The sequence below is a fragment of the Gymnoscopelus braueri genome (assembly GCF_963280865.1).
Source record: "Gymnoscopelus braueri genome assembly, chromosome: 7".
Lineage (NCBI taxonomy): Eukaryota > Metazoa > Chordata > Actinopteri > Myctophiformes > Myctophidae > Gymnoscopelus > Gymnoscopelus braueri.
In genome coordinates this window covers 17,028,117-17,043,161 of record NC_137608.1, presented here as the reverse complement: position 1 = coordinate 17,043,161, position 15,045 = coordinate 17,028,117, and the positions used below count along the sequence as shown (strand labels likewise).

Genomic DNA, 15,045 nt, shown 5'->3' with positions numbered 1-15,045 from the left:
GATTGGGTCAAATGTAATGCATGCACGACGTCCACATGCATGTGTTAAGAGTGTGTCCCATTAGCATCAGTAACATTTACTATACACCTGCTGTTCTAAAGCATTGGTTCTCAAAGTGGGGTCCGGGGTCCTTGGGGGGTTCCAGGGGGTCCCCAGCAAAATGTGTTAATATAGCATCACAATAATTTTAGCCACTTTAGCCTTTTATACTTTGACTATTCAAAAATAGCAGATATACAAGCTCATAGTGCCACGCTGAGCTTGTAGATCTGCTACTTTTGAAAAATCATGAAAATTTGTGCAAACCTTTGAATATATATATTTTTTAAAGCGAACATTTGTAACTCAAATCGTTGCTTCTCGGGGTCCCTGGAACAAAATATTTTAAGATGGGGGTCCTTGGCCAAATACAGATCATTTTTGGGGGTCCTTGACATGAAAGGTTTGAGAACCAATGTTCTAAAGCATCAGATCAGAGGGATAAGTAATTTGTCTCAGTAACATTGGGCACCGATATAAATTGAGCCGTATCCTAAGAACCGTTTTCAATAAATTGAAATGTATTATGGTGTTAGAATGCCACATGCTGGAAGAATGACCTCACACTCAATGGAAAGATACAGTGCTGTCGTGGTACAAACAAAAAAAGACTAGATGTTTCAGGGCAAAACATGGCAAAGAGTGTGACTGTCTGTAATGTTCTTCACAATTCTCAAACCCATCTGGTGCATGAGGTAACAGGATATATCCTGCTAACCTTCCCTTTTTATTGAAAGTTTATTTTCTTCAATAACTTTCCCATTGCCAGCTTTTTCATCTGGAGTGAGAAAGACATTTTGAGGTTGACTGTAGAAATACAAACTCTTGCCAAGGCATACAATAGGACACACAGCAGGGGAAGGTCATAAAAAAGAACCAGATGACTGAATTTCAAATCATTCTTCTTTGGACCTTTCAGCCCATGTGTCTATTTTGTGTGCCTTTGTTCGTCATTTTACACACAAATCATATTAATTATATGCACGGGATACATTTTATAACTAACTGTACATTCAATTTGACTGGCAGTGACCGTGGGGGAGAACACAAATGTACAGCTGGCACTCAATACTGTGCTGTGTCAGAAAGCATATGAAAATAACAATTCATATTTTGAAGAACTTAACCGTTTTTATTATATCGTCTTTCTTGGGTGGAAACCTCATTATGTCCAGTTTCTTATCAGGATTACAATTCAAAAACAGCGAAAGTAGTAGATCAACAAGCTGGAAACCTTTTCGAGCTTGTAGATCAGCTACTAATTATTAACACTAGGGTGTTAATTTATGAAAAAAACACAAAAAGTTAGAATATGGAGATAGGAGGTTTCTGCCCGACAGCGACGATATATTAAGTATTGCTTTACAGGGGCGGCCCATTAGTCTGACAGACCCTTATTATGTCTCATTAGTCGGAAAAAAATTTAGGTTATTGTGGGCTATAGGGTTAGATTAGGCTTAGTGATAATGGTCCTTCGGAACAATGGGCGCTGCACCATATTTTACGAATGCACTGTAAGCGTCAGAGGTAAGAGGCATGTAGACTCTGATTTAGTCGATTGTCTTGATTGTCTGGAGTAGGTACTGAACCTTATTGTAAAGAGAAAGGCCTTTACATATTAAGCTGTACTCATTTCAACAGTAATTTCTTTCGAGTTTTGATCAAGATGATTTTTGGCATATGAAAAATATGTGCCATATGCCATATATAAATTATAATCTTTTGTATCAAGATTTTACTTTTTGCTTGTGCACTTTAATGTGAATAATGTATTTTGTCTGTGTTCATAGAAACATGCTGTAGATGTTGCATGGGTCTCGTGTTGCAAGGGTCTTGTGTGTGTTTTGTGTCTGTAGTGTGAGATGCAAAACAAAGGGCTGTGGAAAAACATATTATATCATAGCCTAGCAGATATTATGTTTGTGCGCGGCATAGGGGTTGATTCAGGACAGACAAAGCTAGGGCACAGTTGCGCCGAAAGAGGCAACTGAAGTTAGACCGAACCAGCCGTCTCTCCCTCTGTCTTTCCTTCCCTTTGTTTCATCTCAACGCCTCTGCACTGTTTATGTGGCTGCTTTTAAAGGCGGTCTCCGTGGTGACGGTGTGACCCCTGCTGTGGCTGACCAAGTCCCCCAGTAGCAGGTCCTTGATTGATGGTCAAAATGGGCGGTCGTAAAGACTATCTGCAATGGCCAGATTAGGCCGGACAAACATGGCCTCCAATGGCAGAGGCAGCCAGGAATGTTTGTTTATGAGGGAACATTCCGCCATTTTCTGTGTGCAGGTTTTAGTGACATGTACCCCCCCCCCCACCCCCCACACAGCCCTTTAATAATTATATAGATCTGTGGTTGTGGCACACATTGTGTGGTCGATATTGTGTAAATTGGTCAGGTTCTGGTGATTTCACCATCTCTGTAATAATCCATTGCATCACTGCATTTTAGAAACGGTATGAATTGCCCACTTCTCCCAAGTAGGCTCACAAAACAGATGTTCCCTCTCCACAGATTACATGGTAATGTGAGTTCTGTCTATCTGAGACTTGATCTATTTCCCATGTAATTATTCAGCATGTTAACATGCTATGCCAGTCAGTCTCATTACATGGCTGCCGTCCAGATGAGCAGTTGGGTGAGACCGATTTTTTTGTGTGTTTGGTGTGGGTAGGGTAGGGGGGGGCTGTGTGCCCCGTGGTCCAAGACTGCGCCAGTGATGGACCATCGCTTCTGGGAAAAGTGTTCATCCTCTCTCTCCACATGTAGGTCACCAGCTCTTTGTCTCTGTTAGTGTGAGCCCAGCCAAGTTGTTTGGCCGTTTCCATACCATTCTTAGAGTCCCTGGGTTGTCATGGAAATACAATGGGTGGCAATGGCAGCAAAGATACAGTGGAAAGAGAGGGAAAAAGTGCAGTAGGAGGGAGCTCAGTGATTCCCCTGGGTTCCCTTTTGTCCACTCTCGCTCACTGTGGCCAAATCTGTTGTTTAAATGAAAGCTATTGACCATATTTTTTCCCGCAACAGTATGTGTTGAGTCAGGGCAAAAGCAGGAGAGGTCATATAATGCAAAGAGATCAGATAGAAGTGCAATTTAGAAGTTGTTATTTATTGCACAGCTGTGTCGTAAATGACCGCAGCTGTTGAATTCGGTCAAACGTGTGGATAAAGGGGATGCTGGATTTACGTGTGGTCGTGGAGTTTGTTACTTTGTTGAAGCCCTTGAATGGCTTCCCAGTCTCTCCCAAAGTTGCCCCGCTCCGCCGTCTCGTCCCCTGAAGAGAGTAGTGGTGTTTACTGAGAGGGGAACAAGGCCTACACATGGCGCCTCTGAAAGGGTCTTGAATACGCAGCTGTTTGCAGACAGAACACAGAGCCAAGAATTTATATACCTAAAGAGACACTCAGTATTCAGTGCCAGCACAAACACAAAACCACAATCATTTACTAATTTAGTGATCTGTGCAAATTATAATGGTGCGGCCTGCATGTAATGGATCCATAATGTAAGCAAATAATTTTGTATATAAATAAGCCTTTTCTTTTTCTTCAGTATAGCCTTGCTATGGATGAAGCTGTTAGCCTCGAATCGTAGGTCATGTTTTGCAGTCATGTTGATTAAGTAATGTAAAAGATCTGTGTGCTCAGTTGGCGACCCATTGTTTTATTGATGGTTGTGTATTCTATTACAAATTATACTATGTATGCCAGTTACTGTACTGTATATATCCTAATTTAAATGGATTGACATCATTGCAGGCAATTTGTAATTTATAACTGCTTATCCTGAAATATCACCCCTGCTGTAGCAATCACAATTGAGGGCTAATTTTTAGGGCTGATTTCCAACTCTGACAGGCTTGATAAATACAGGCATCTCCCAGTTGCATCTATACTACATTCATAAGGTGAATCCTGCACCTGGATTCCAAAAACGTTTTAGCAATCCAGGTGGAGGATTCCGCTTATGAATGTTGTAATATGAATTATTAATGCAAATAAAGTAAGACATTAACTAGCCAAACTAGTACTTTTTTTGCCCCTGTTGAAATGTTACAGATGACTCTTCTGTCTACAGTCTGTCTGATGGTGTCACTTGAATGAACACAAGTTCTTTTCAGAAGGTTGATTTGCATTATAACAGATGGAATGACGTCAGTCTATTGGCAGGGTTGCTGCACTCAAGAAAAGGATGCTTCCGCTTCCGCTAGATCAGCGGTTCCCAAACTTTGAGGGACAGCGAGTGCATTTTCCGGCAGCGGCAGCTTTCGCGGAGCTTCCGCGGAGCTGCCGGCGGCGCCAGCTTTGGGAGTGTGCTGCGTTTGTGTAACGCAGTCCCCACCAATATTATTTACGATTCTGTGCCTATCGGTACATAACTCGGACGGCGCTTAGTCGACTAGTAGACCATCGGCCGGTCGTCGCGGGCACTCGCGCCTTGAGGCGCTCGGGCGCGACACCTTGGCCTCAAGGTCTACTGAGTCGGCGCGCCTCCGTCATGGTCCAAAACTATACTTTATCGGCGGAAAAAATAAGTTGACTGCGGCTCCTCCACCGGCAGTTCCGCGTCTGCCGCTCCTCCACCGGCAGTTCCGCGGCAGTTCTGCTGCTCCGCCGGCAGCTGCCGCTCCACCGCCGGCAGTCACTGCCGGGAGCTGCCGCTCCTCCACCGGTAGTTTCCGCGGCAGTTCCGCGGCTGCTGCCGCTGCCGGAGAATGCACTCGCTCCTTCTGCAAACTTTTTAGCCCGAGACCCAGAAGAGAAATTAGACGTTTGCCCGGGACCCAAACTAGTGAAAATAGCAAATATTCAAGCTTCATGTCAACGAATCAATGTGAAAAAAGTCTTATCTTTTTTTATAATCAATAATCAATAATCAATAATCAATTAATCAATTAATATTAATTAATAATAGTTTTTTTATATATTTTTTTTGTATTAATTAAATCAATTGATTAGTCTGATTAACCACTTAAGCCCTGTTTTATACTGTGCGTGTGACACAAACATACCGAAAATAGCTGATTTACATTGTGAGCTTGTAGATCTGCTGCTTTCATTATTTTTTAAAACCTATTTCAAAAATGAAAAAAGAAACTATATATATGTAATTCATTAAATAAATTAGTTCCATTAACTCTTGCACTATATTGTAGTTATTTTCAAGACGTTGTCTGCCTACAACAGGAACGCTGCCTGTAACCATAGAATATAGTGACCTTGGTTAGGGCCTGTGTCAGTAAAAGGTCTTGCATATCTCTTCCTTGATGTTGCAGTTGACCGCAGTTGTTTTTTTTACATCATTTGTTGGGCTGTAGTTGACCTAATCCAATATTAAATCCTCATCATCCAACTTCAACTTCATTGTATTGTCACACCACAAGTTTGCAGATGTAAAAGAGTGGGTGAAACTTTTTATTGAGTAGAAATACCAGAACAAATATCGAATGTAGTTTGTAGACAGGGATCAGACGTATAGAATAAAATAGAATGACCCGCACACCGTCTGCACTTGCACAATAGTTCTACACTCGCACAATAGGGACAACTTTATTGAAGCTACGTTTCGGTCAATAGACCTTCTCCAGGCATCTGCTGATGCCTGAAGAAGGTCTATTGACCGAAATAATAAGCAGACATGGCAACACTGGTCGCGACGCAATCCCTTCATTTCATTCAGTGTGCCTGCCTTTCTCTTTTCTCTGCCACCCCCGCTCCCTATAAACAGAGCTTTCACTTACATCTTAGGACAAGCCATATTCTTCATGCAACACATGCAACATAATAGCATTTTGTCACTAAACAGTTTTTGGCTACAGGCTGACTGTCACAGTCTGAGTCATAGTCTGACCCCCAATATGGCTGCAGCTTATTCGCCACGCCCCCCCTTGCTGACGACACTTTGCCACGCACTGTCCTGGAGGGATGGAAGCTTAGTGACATGGATATTGTGCTGGGCCATCCGCAACACCCTCTCTGTAGTGCTCTGTGATGGAGGGCAGTGATGCAGATCATCAGGATGCTCTCAGTGGTGCTGCTATAGAACGTCCTGAGGATGCTGGGACTCGTGCTGAATTTCCTCAGCCACCTGTTAATACCCAGTTATTAAGTTATGAAGGGAGCAGCTCTACCACAAGCATGCCACACACCACAACACTTAAATTATGTTATGGTTGCCCACTCTTAGTCATCTACATTCACTAGTCACTCGTCAGAGTTACATACTTGTAAGGGTCAATTTAGAACCCCCTAAAGGACCCCCGAGAGTCCCTGAAATCCACTTTGAGAACCACTGGTCTAATGTATTCTAATAGGCTGTATTCTGTCTTGTCATGTGCGCGCATATGTTTCATTTAAAGAGTGTAATTGGATATGAGGGACCGATTACCATACAATAGCCATTACATCATAGTTTAGCTGAAGGTCGGATTGTAGGGTTAGAATAGATGGAAGAGTTATGGAAACTGTTAATTAATGGCTTGTGTCCTTTGTAGGGACTTCTTTCAGAAAATTGTTGGAAAGTGCCTGACCGCCAACTCAAATGCTGGTTGTGGCGTCAACTTACACTGCTGAAGCTGCACTAGCAAGTAAACAGTACTTCACTGTGATACCCTATTTAATTGAAAATCTAGTTGGTCAAATAGCAAAAGCAGCAGCTGAAGGTTGGAGGAGCCCCTCCCCCTTGCCTGGCGTTCAGGCTCCAAATAACGTTTTAGCACCACTTGGGAGATAGATCATGAGGCAACAGACATTAAGCTGCAATGAGAATTATTGTAATGCCTCAATACCATAAATGTACAATAGATAAATACATTTTACTGTGTACTGTATCCCTCTACATGCAGTACATAAACATGTAAATGGTGAATTTATAGTGCCTTTAATCCAAAGCACTTCACAATGTGCATTACATTCACCTTTTTTCACTCACCCATGCACACACACACCGATAGTGGTGGCAACCATGCAAAGCACCGATCTGCTCATCCGGGAGCAGTTAGGGGTTCATCAGTGTCTTGGTCAAGGACACTTCCACACTGAGGATCGAACGAGGATTGAACCTTCCAATTCCCAAGCGGACACTCTTACCACCTGAGCCACTGCCTCAGCCACAGCCTGGACCACTGCGCCCCACAAGCATGCATTTAGTATCGTATCACTATGTGGATACGGTGCATACTGTTGCAGCGACATGAGAGGGGGAGTGCAGGTCATCCTCAGTACTGCGGTGTTGACATCCTACTCAAGAGACGAGTTAGGTCCCTTTTTGTCTAATCAGAGTGTAAAGACCAGGTGGTGGGCTTTAATGTGGTGGTTAAGTTTTATACATAAACCGCCTCTAATGGGTTTTACTGCAGTGAGACACTGGCAAGGTATGTGGAACTGTGCTATGTATTGTTTGCAGTCAAGCAGAGCAGAGCTGGACGCTGGCTGTCTAATTCCACTGTGCAGTGCGACCATTACTATGTTTACATGCACACTAAAAAACTGCTTACTCTGGGTAATGTAGTTAAGGTAGGACATCAAGCCCAAATGTAGTCCTAACTCCTAAGTAATTTCATTTAAGCTTTATTGCTTAGCAGTCACTGGCTGAAACTCCTTCATCTCAACATGTGCTTTATTCACTAGATTAAAGGAATGTTTTCTCTCTGATATTTATAGTCTAAATATATTTATATAGAGAGTTTTATCATGGTCTGACAGTGATCACTAGTGAAGATGACTTTTACTCATATTTTTAGAATGTGAAAGCTTATTTGTATTATTCTTGTACAAGTCATGTTTTAAATACATACAGTATATACACATGTATGTGACAATAGGTCTGAGATTTTTCGTTTTTTAGATACTGTTTGGATCTTACACTGAAGGAGCATTTAAGCAAGTATATTGTTTCCAAAATAAATAAAAAATAAGAACATTTGGCAAGTAAAATGCTGACGTTGTCAGCAATGTTTAAACCACGGTGCGATTGGAAGAGTTGCCTTGTTGTTTAGAAAAGCTGACGTCCTATAGGAGTGGAAGACTATGGAGTAAGGGGCACCCAAAGCCCCTTTCAGCTTAGATCCGACATTTGTTGATTTGCGCCTGTGGAGTGTCTTTCACACACGTTCATACCCACAGAGAATACTAATAGCTTCCTTTGTCTTAATCATTTTTTTGTCATTTTGATCAGTTTACTCTGGGAATTAGTGATGTCATGGCTTTTGTCCCCCTGAAGTGTACGTGTGTGTGTGTGTGTGTGTGTGTGTGTGTGTGTGTGTGTGTGTGTGTATGCAGAAGTGTTAGAAATAGACCATTTTCCAACACTTCTTTAGATTTGTATACAGTACAGTATCCTACAGCATAACCTGTGAATGTCTGTACACACACCAGTCTATGGTCTACTCTAAAGACACTATTGTTCCGTGAACAGATTCCTCAAGAGGTGCCAAAGCAGGTCACACAAGTGCTGGACAAAAGCAGTCCCATCTTTACTGGCGTACAGTACACTGATTACACGACTAGTAACACACTTTTATTGACCATGAAGCACACCAATAAAGACATCTTTAAATTAACTTTAGAGTGCCCTATAGACGGCATAAATAAGAGCGCATGTGGTAAAAATGCCCGCCGCCCCGCCGTGCTTGATGAACTCTCTGAGCCTTGAATGCTTGACACTTGCTTGCGTAAGTAAGGTTCTTTTAAAAAATGACCCTATTTGCACGACAAAGCCGGGGCTGGGATTCAGGGTGCTGGGAGGTGGTGTGTGTGTTGGGGTGGGGTGGGGTGGGGTGGGGTGGGAGGGAGGTGAGGGGTGGGTTATTGGGGGAGAGCCAGGAGGTACACAGGGACTGCTGGATAGACACACACTGTGGTCTCTCTGCTCTGTTCTCTGGTTAGAGCTGCTTCTATACGGTACCCCTCTTGTTGGGAAGAACAGGCACTCTGGGACATGCTGAACATCAGGCCGGGCAGACATTTGATGAGGCGACTGGACTGGACCGGGGTCTGCTCGTCCCGTGGATGTTGTGGAATTGTGGCCAGATTACAAACCACCACCGTTTTTGCCATCTTGAAGTAAACATTGAGATTCTTCAACCAAGGGAACCGGTGACTGCCGAACTACAGTAAGCATGGACTCTCCCTATTATGGAATATGCTAACCTCTTGTCCTGTGGTCTAATGGAATGGTTCTCAAACTTTTACATTTCAAGATCTCCCCTTAACTCTGACGGTATACAAATGTCTAATTTGTATACCGTCAGAGTTACATACTTGTAAGGGTCAATTTAGAACCCCCTAAAGGACCCCCGAGAGTCCCTGAAATCCACTTTGAGAACCACTGGTCTAATGTATTCTAATAGGCTGTATTCTGTCTTGTCATGTGCACGCATATGTTTCATTTAAAGAGTGTAATTGGATATGAGGGACCGATTACCATACAATAGCCAGAAAGCTTACTCTTAGATTTGACTGTGAAATACAGTTCACAGATGTCTGGTTTGAAATGATTTGAAATGTTCTTTGTGAAATAAACTCTTAAGTTGTTTTATTTCAGTCTGGGATCACACCAGCTCAGAGATGACTGCTGCCATGCTGATTGGGCTACTGCTCTTTTCAATTCTGGTAATAACTCCTTTCCACATTCTACATAATTATGACACAAATCAAGTTTTTTTTTTGTTTTTGCTTTTACAAAATGTCTGCTCTGGAATGATAATTGTATAAGATCTAAATGTAGGTCCTAATTCCTAATCAATAATGGTAACTATTTCATACAGAACTATTTATACGCAAAGTCTCAAAGATGATTGGCAACCTTTACCCATAACGGATTGTATATAACGGAAAATGTGTTAGCATGATAGTCTTTTTCCTTTTCAAATGGGGGATATCTCACATAATAATGAATCTGTTCAAATATCAAGTCTGAATGTATCTGTTGCATGGTGACATTTACTGTTAATAATAAAGTAAACCATACTGTAACTTTTCCTTTCTGAAGGTGCTGTGCATGGGGGAACCAACACATGCTGACAAAGGGATGGGCCCACATGGTGAGTGATGCTCCTGCCATTAACTAAATACTGGTTATTTAACAGTTTTTACTTCCCGAACAGGTCACTCTTTAATAATTCATTTTTATATTTTCTATCCAATCAGTGTCCACCCATTCAGAATAATATTTGACTGACATTTTGCTTAATTACTGTTTTCACAGACCTTTTTTTTATCAGTGTGGTAAAACTGTATTAGCATAATGAACATATCTGCAATATAATCTATATTAACATTATAATTTGCTCCTGCAATGATATTTTACCCCACACGCAATAACTATATGTCATAATCATCTTATGACAGCGGATTAAATCCTGCATTTTGTCCCTGTTGTGTGTGTTTCCTTACCCAGCGGAAGACAAGCGACTGGTCCACCTCACACCAGAATGGGCCTTCCAGCTCATCAACGACTCCTTGCCCTTCTCCAGGGCAGACAGCTTCTGCACGGGACATTTCAGCTCCCTGGTCACCCCTGGTCAGCTAGAGGATCAGCAGGGGGTCTGGGAGCTGCACAAGCAGGCTGGCCTCCACTCTCCTGTCTGGGTCAAGGACCCCAGCAAAGCTCTCTCCAAGCCCATCGCCCTCGCAAGGCAATGTGAGTGGAGCCTCTGTGCAGTGCTTATGCTGTAGTTAATCTCTTTGATAGCACTCTTTCCCACCAATTTCTTTTTTAAATTCTGATATTTCTAAAATAGCATAAATAGTAGATCTACAAGCTCACAATGCATTACAATGCCACGTGTTGTGAGCTTGTAGATTGGCTATTTTCACTATTTGTTGTAGGACAAATTATATAGGGCTTTAGTGGTTGAACAAAGCACTTAATCTCCGAATGCTGTAGATGAACTGGTCAGCTATGGCTGGAGACCATTGTTTGTGCTTGGCAGCTTCCAGATGTGTCTGAGTGTGGTGATACTATGACTGTGAGGCAGATCCTTGCTGAAAATGAGCATGTGCACTCAGCAAAATTCTATAAGAAGTATATATCACCAAAATGTACAGATGAGTCAATGATTCTCCTTCATGCCCCTTGCTGCAGATTCGCAGTTTCCAGCTCTGAACTTCCCCAGGGAATCCCCGAAGGGCTTCGCTCGCGTCAACATGTCCTTCCCCGCCCTGCCGGCCGTGAGCGTGTGCATGCGAGTTCAGTGGGACCCGAAGTGGGACGAGGTGTCCACCATCTTCTCCTACGCTGCACCCGTCTTTACCAACGAGTTTCAGCTACGTGGCCAGGTGGATAAGAAGGGACAGCGGATTCTGCTGGCGCTCATCATCCACGGGCAGCACCGCCCATATAAGTCGTTCTTACCCAACGACGGGGCGTGGCACCACCTGTGCGTCACCTGGCGCAGGAGCGACGGCCGCTGGGCCATCTATGTGGACGGCCAGAGGAGAGACACGGGCTCTGGGACGGACACACCCAGGGACATCCATGCACACGGGATACTCATCCTGGGTCAGGACCAGGACTCATTTGGGGGGAATTTCACGGAACCCTTTGTTGGAAATATGACTGACCTGAATATTTGGAATATCTCCTTGGAGAGAGGGCAGCTACAAGCACTCAATGCATGCTTGCCCCTGACACAGGAAGTGCTCTTCAGGTGGAACACCAGTAACATCAGCTTTCACTCTGTGGTGAAAGAGGTACCAGCCATGATCTTCTGCCCAGGTACAGTGAGCATATACACGATACATTCATTCACTCTGTGTGAAGGGGGTTATCAAAATAACACCTTTCTCATTAACTTGTTTTTCTTATACCTACATAGCAAAAACAAGCTATTCTAAGTTCGAGAGAGAGAGAGAGAGAGAGAGAGAGAGAGAGAGAGAGAGAGAGAGAGAGAGACTATATTAAACACATCTCTTTGCACCCTATAGGTTGTGATGGCCCTTCATGGCCTTTTGACTTTTATTGGAGTCAGATTGTGACAAATCTAGCTAATCTGTTACTAATCTATTATCAGTTAGCTCCTCCTCCTCCTCCTTTTGCAATGTAAGATCTATGGCATTTATAGTGTATTGTCATTCTAAAAGGTCTCAACCAGTGGCATGAACACTGAAGTGACGGCGGGACACAAAAATCCCATTAATTTCCAATGGGAAAGTCTAGGTTTCTTTTGATTTCACGACCATACCCTCAGATCCACCCGTACTTTCCAGCTCCTGTGTGTCCCGCCAATGAAATCATTCTGGGTGATTTCCCCCCTAAAGAGCCCTGTTAACCCAGTTAGTGTGAGACCCCTAGCACACCCACCCTGAGACCCTCAGACACTGGAGGAAACATGTTAGCATGGATGACTGCCCACGGTGGATCACAGCTGGGAGGGAGGGAGGGAGGGAGGGAGGGAGGGAGGGGTTTCCCAGCAGTGGTGGAAGAAGCACTCAAATGTTTTTACTCAAGTAAAAGTATCAACGCCACAATGTAGAAAAACTCTGTTACAAGTAAAAGTCCATGTATTCAAAATGTGCTTGTGCACATTCAAAATGTGCATACAGTACACAAGTATTGGCATCAAAGTATACTTAAGGTACCAAAACTAAGTAGGTTACTCATTACGCAGAAGTTTTCAAATGTATAAAAGATATTTTGAAAATAGCAGATGCAATGGGTTTTGAGCTTGTAGATCGGCTATTTTCAAATAGTCGAAGTATATACTGTATAGGGCTGAAGTGGTTGTATTAGGCCTATGTATGTTTTGTAATAAGAATCAAAATCTACAGCATAACTAGTAACTATAAAGTAGAATATTTGCCTCTGAGATGTAATGGAATAGAAGTTAAAGTATCGAAAAATGGAAATACCTCAAAATTGTACTTAAGTACAGTACTTGAGTAAATGTACTTAGTTACTTTCCACCACTGGGGAGGGGGTTCCCACAGATGCAAGAAGAATAGGTTTTGAGACATTTGAGCATAACAAAACATTTTATTACTGTGTGCACTGAGTGAGGTTTATTACCATGTGAAGAGCATACTCATTTAGCTAAATTGTTTTGTGTTTTGTTTTAGTCTGTGTGACAATGACAGATTGAGGTTGTTTCCAGTGCTTTTTTTGACTGCTTTCAACCTGTGTTGCCATGTCTGCATATTCTAAGCGACTTTGGGCTTTCAATTTTTTAGTCGCTTGCAAATACTGGTAGTTACGGGTTGCTTTTTTAGGGGGGCTTGTTTCTAAAGTGTAGTTGCTTTGGGCTTCCTTCCTAATGTTGTTTAAACCAGTTGTTCTGAAACCTTTTCATGTCACAGACGCCCAAATTGACATGTATTTGGCCGCAGACCCCCATCTAAAAATATGTTGTGCCAGGGACCCCCCATACAAGATTTGTTTTGTTAAAATGTTTCAAAAATATTTAACTTTTCTATTAAGATACTTTTTTTTTGTGGGCTTTTCTGCCTTTATTGGATAGTAGTAGTGTGAAGGAAGCAGGGAGAGAGAGACAGGGAGTGACACGCAGCAAAGGCCGTCGGGCTCTGGATTCGAACCAGAGATATATGTGGTATATACACCTTAACCACCAGGCCATCGGCGCCCCTTTTCAAGACTTTTTGAATAGCCGATGTAAGTGGTAAAACTGGTTTCCGTAGACCTGGTCGCTTGATTCTCTTGCTAAATATGGCAACGCTGCTTTCAACCTGGCATTGTTATTTTGGGCATTGTCATTACCAAGGGGCCAGCTCCTGAGTTGTAAATTGAGGCTGTATAGGAAGTGACAGTTCATATGGGCTCTATTCAAGCGGATGGGTTTTTGCCGAACTTTACACTTGATTTTATTACCTTAATAAACATGGTCATAAATACTATAGGCTTCCAGTTGCCAGTTTAAAGTCTTCTTTCAATCATGGTATGCGCTTTGGTCAATTATGGTCCCATTTATTTTAAAATTGAGGATAAAGTAGGGTATGCTGTAGGAGGGGCGTGGCTACCATGTGATGATTTGATTGACAAGCTACACAACCAATAGCATTCATTCCCCACCCCCGCTCTGGTCCCAACCTCTAGCATTCATTAATTTCCGGTTTCTTATTTGCGTATTCGGACCGGATATAGAAAGATGGCGGAATCGTTGAAAAATAGGCTTCATTTACGGTCTGTAGAGTCTATGGGCGTAACTTTGTCCATTTCTTTTTTAGTCTATGGTCATTAACATAGCAGGAAAGATGACCCACGTACCAAAGGTTGTGATGAGGTGTTGATCACTGGGAATAAACTTAAACAAGACCAGGAGACCTGGTTCTGCCAGACCCAAAATGAAGTCCTAGTATGTAACACACCTACAAACCACTTTATAACTGAAGTTCATGATGTCATGAATAGTTCGTGACGAAAGGGGACGTCACAAACTTTTTTTTGGCTGGGGCCGGAGGACAAATGGCCCGTGCCCATGTATGGACGAAACAGGTACAAAGCCTCATGTAAGCCCGACCCCTTGGGTCTGGCAAAGAGTTAAATGTTTTTAGAACAATTTGGCACAATATCCAATCATTGACTGACGTAACGGCCTTCTTCAAAGTCAAGAAACGTTTGTATTGACTTTGACCTCAGAGGACCATTGAAGAATATTTATTGATTGGTCGGGCGGGTACCGGCCAATCAATAATAATTTTTGCCCCAAAATAGCTTAAGCAGCAGATCTACAAGTTTGCATTGCTATTTTTTGCATTGCTATTTTTACTATTCGTCAAAGAATATATATATATATATATATATATATATATATATATATATATATATATATATATATATATATATATATGTATATGTATATGTATATGTATATGTATATATATATATATATATATATATATATATATATATATATATATATATATATATATATATATATATATATATATATATATATAATATATATTAGATTTTACTATACATTTATGTCCCACAAAATTAAAAAGTTACATGTTTAAGCAATAACAATCATCCTTCCATAAATGTATAGACTCA

At 42.0% G+C, this 15,045-nt stretch overlaps 1 protein-coding gene across 1 annotated transcript in view; it reads left to right on the top strand.

The window, feature by feature from the left end:
- Positions 1-9,984: 9,984 nt before the first annotated feature.
- adgrd2 (adhesion G protein-coupled receptor D2) overlaps positions 9,985-15,045 on the top strand; it is a gene marked incomplete at its 3' end in the record, with an annotated part of 29,974 nt that continues 24,913 nt past the window's right edge. Inside the window, exons 1-3 of the mRNA XM_080433494.1 lie at positions 9,985-10,078; positions 10,435-10,677; positions 11,122-11,754. Of these exons, the coding sequence (XP_080289620.1) occupies positions 10,036-10,078; positions 10,435-10,677; positions 11,122-11,754 (919 nt within the window). The 5' untranslated portion in view covers positions 9,985-10,035. The remainder of the gene's footprint in view (positions 10,079-10,434; positions 10,678-11,121; positions 11,755-15,045) is intronic.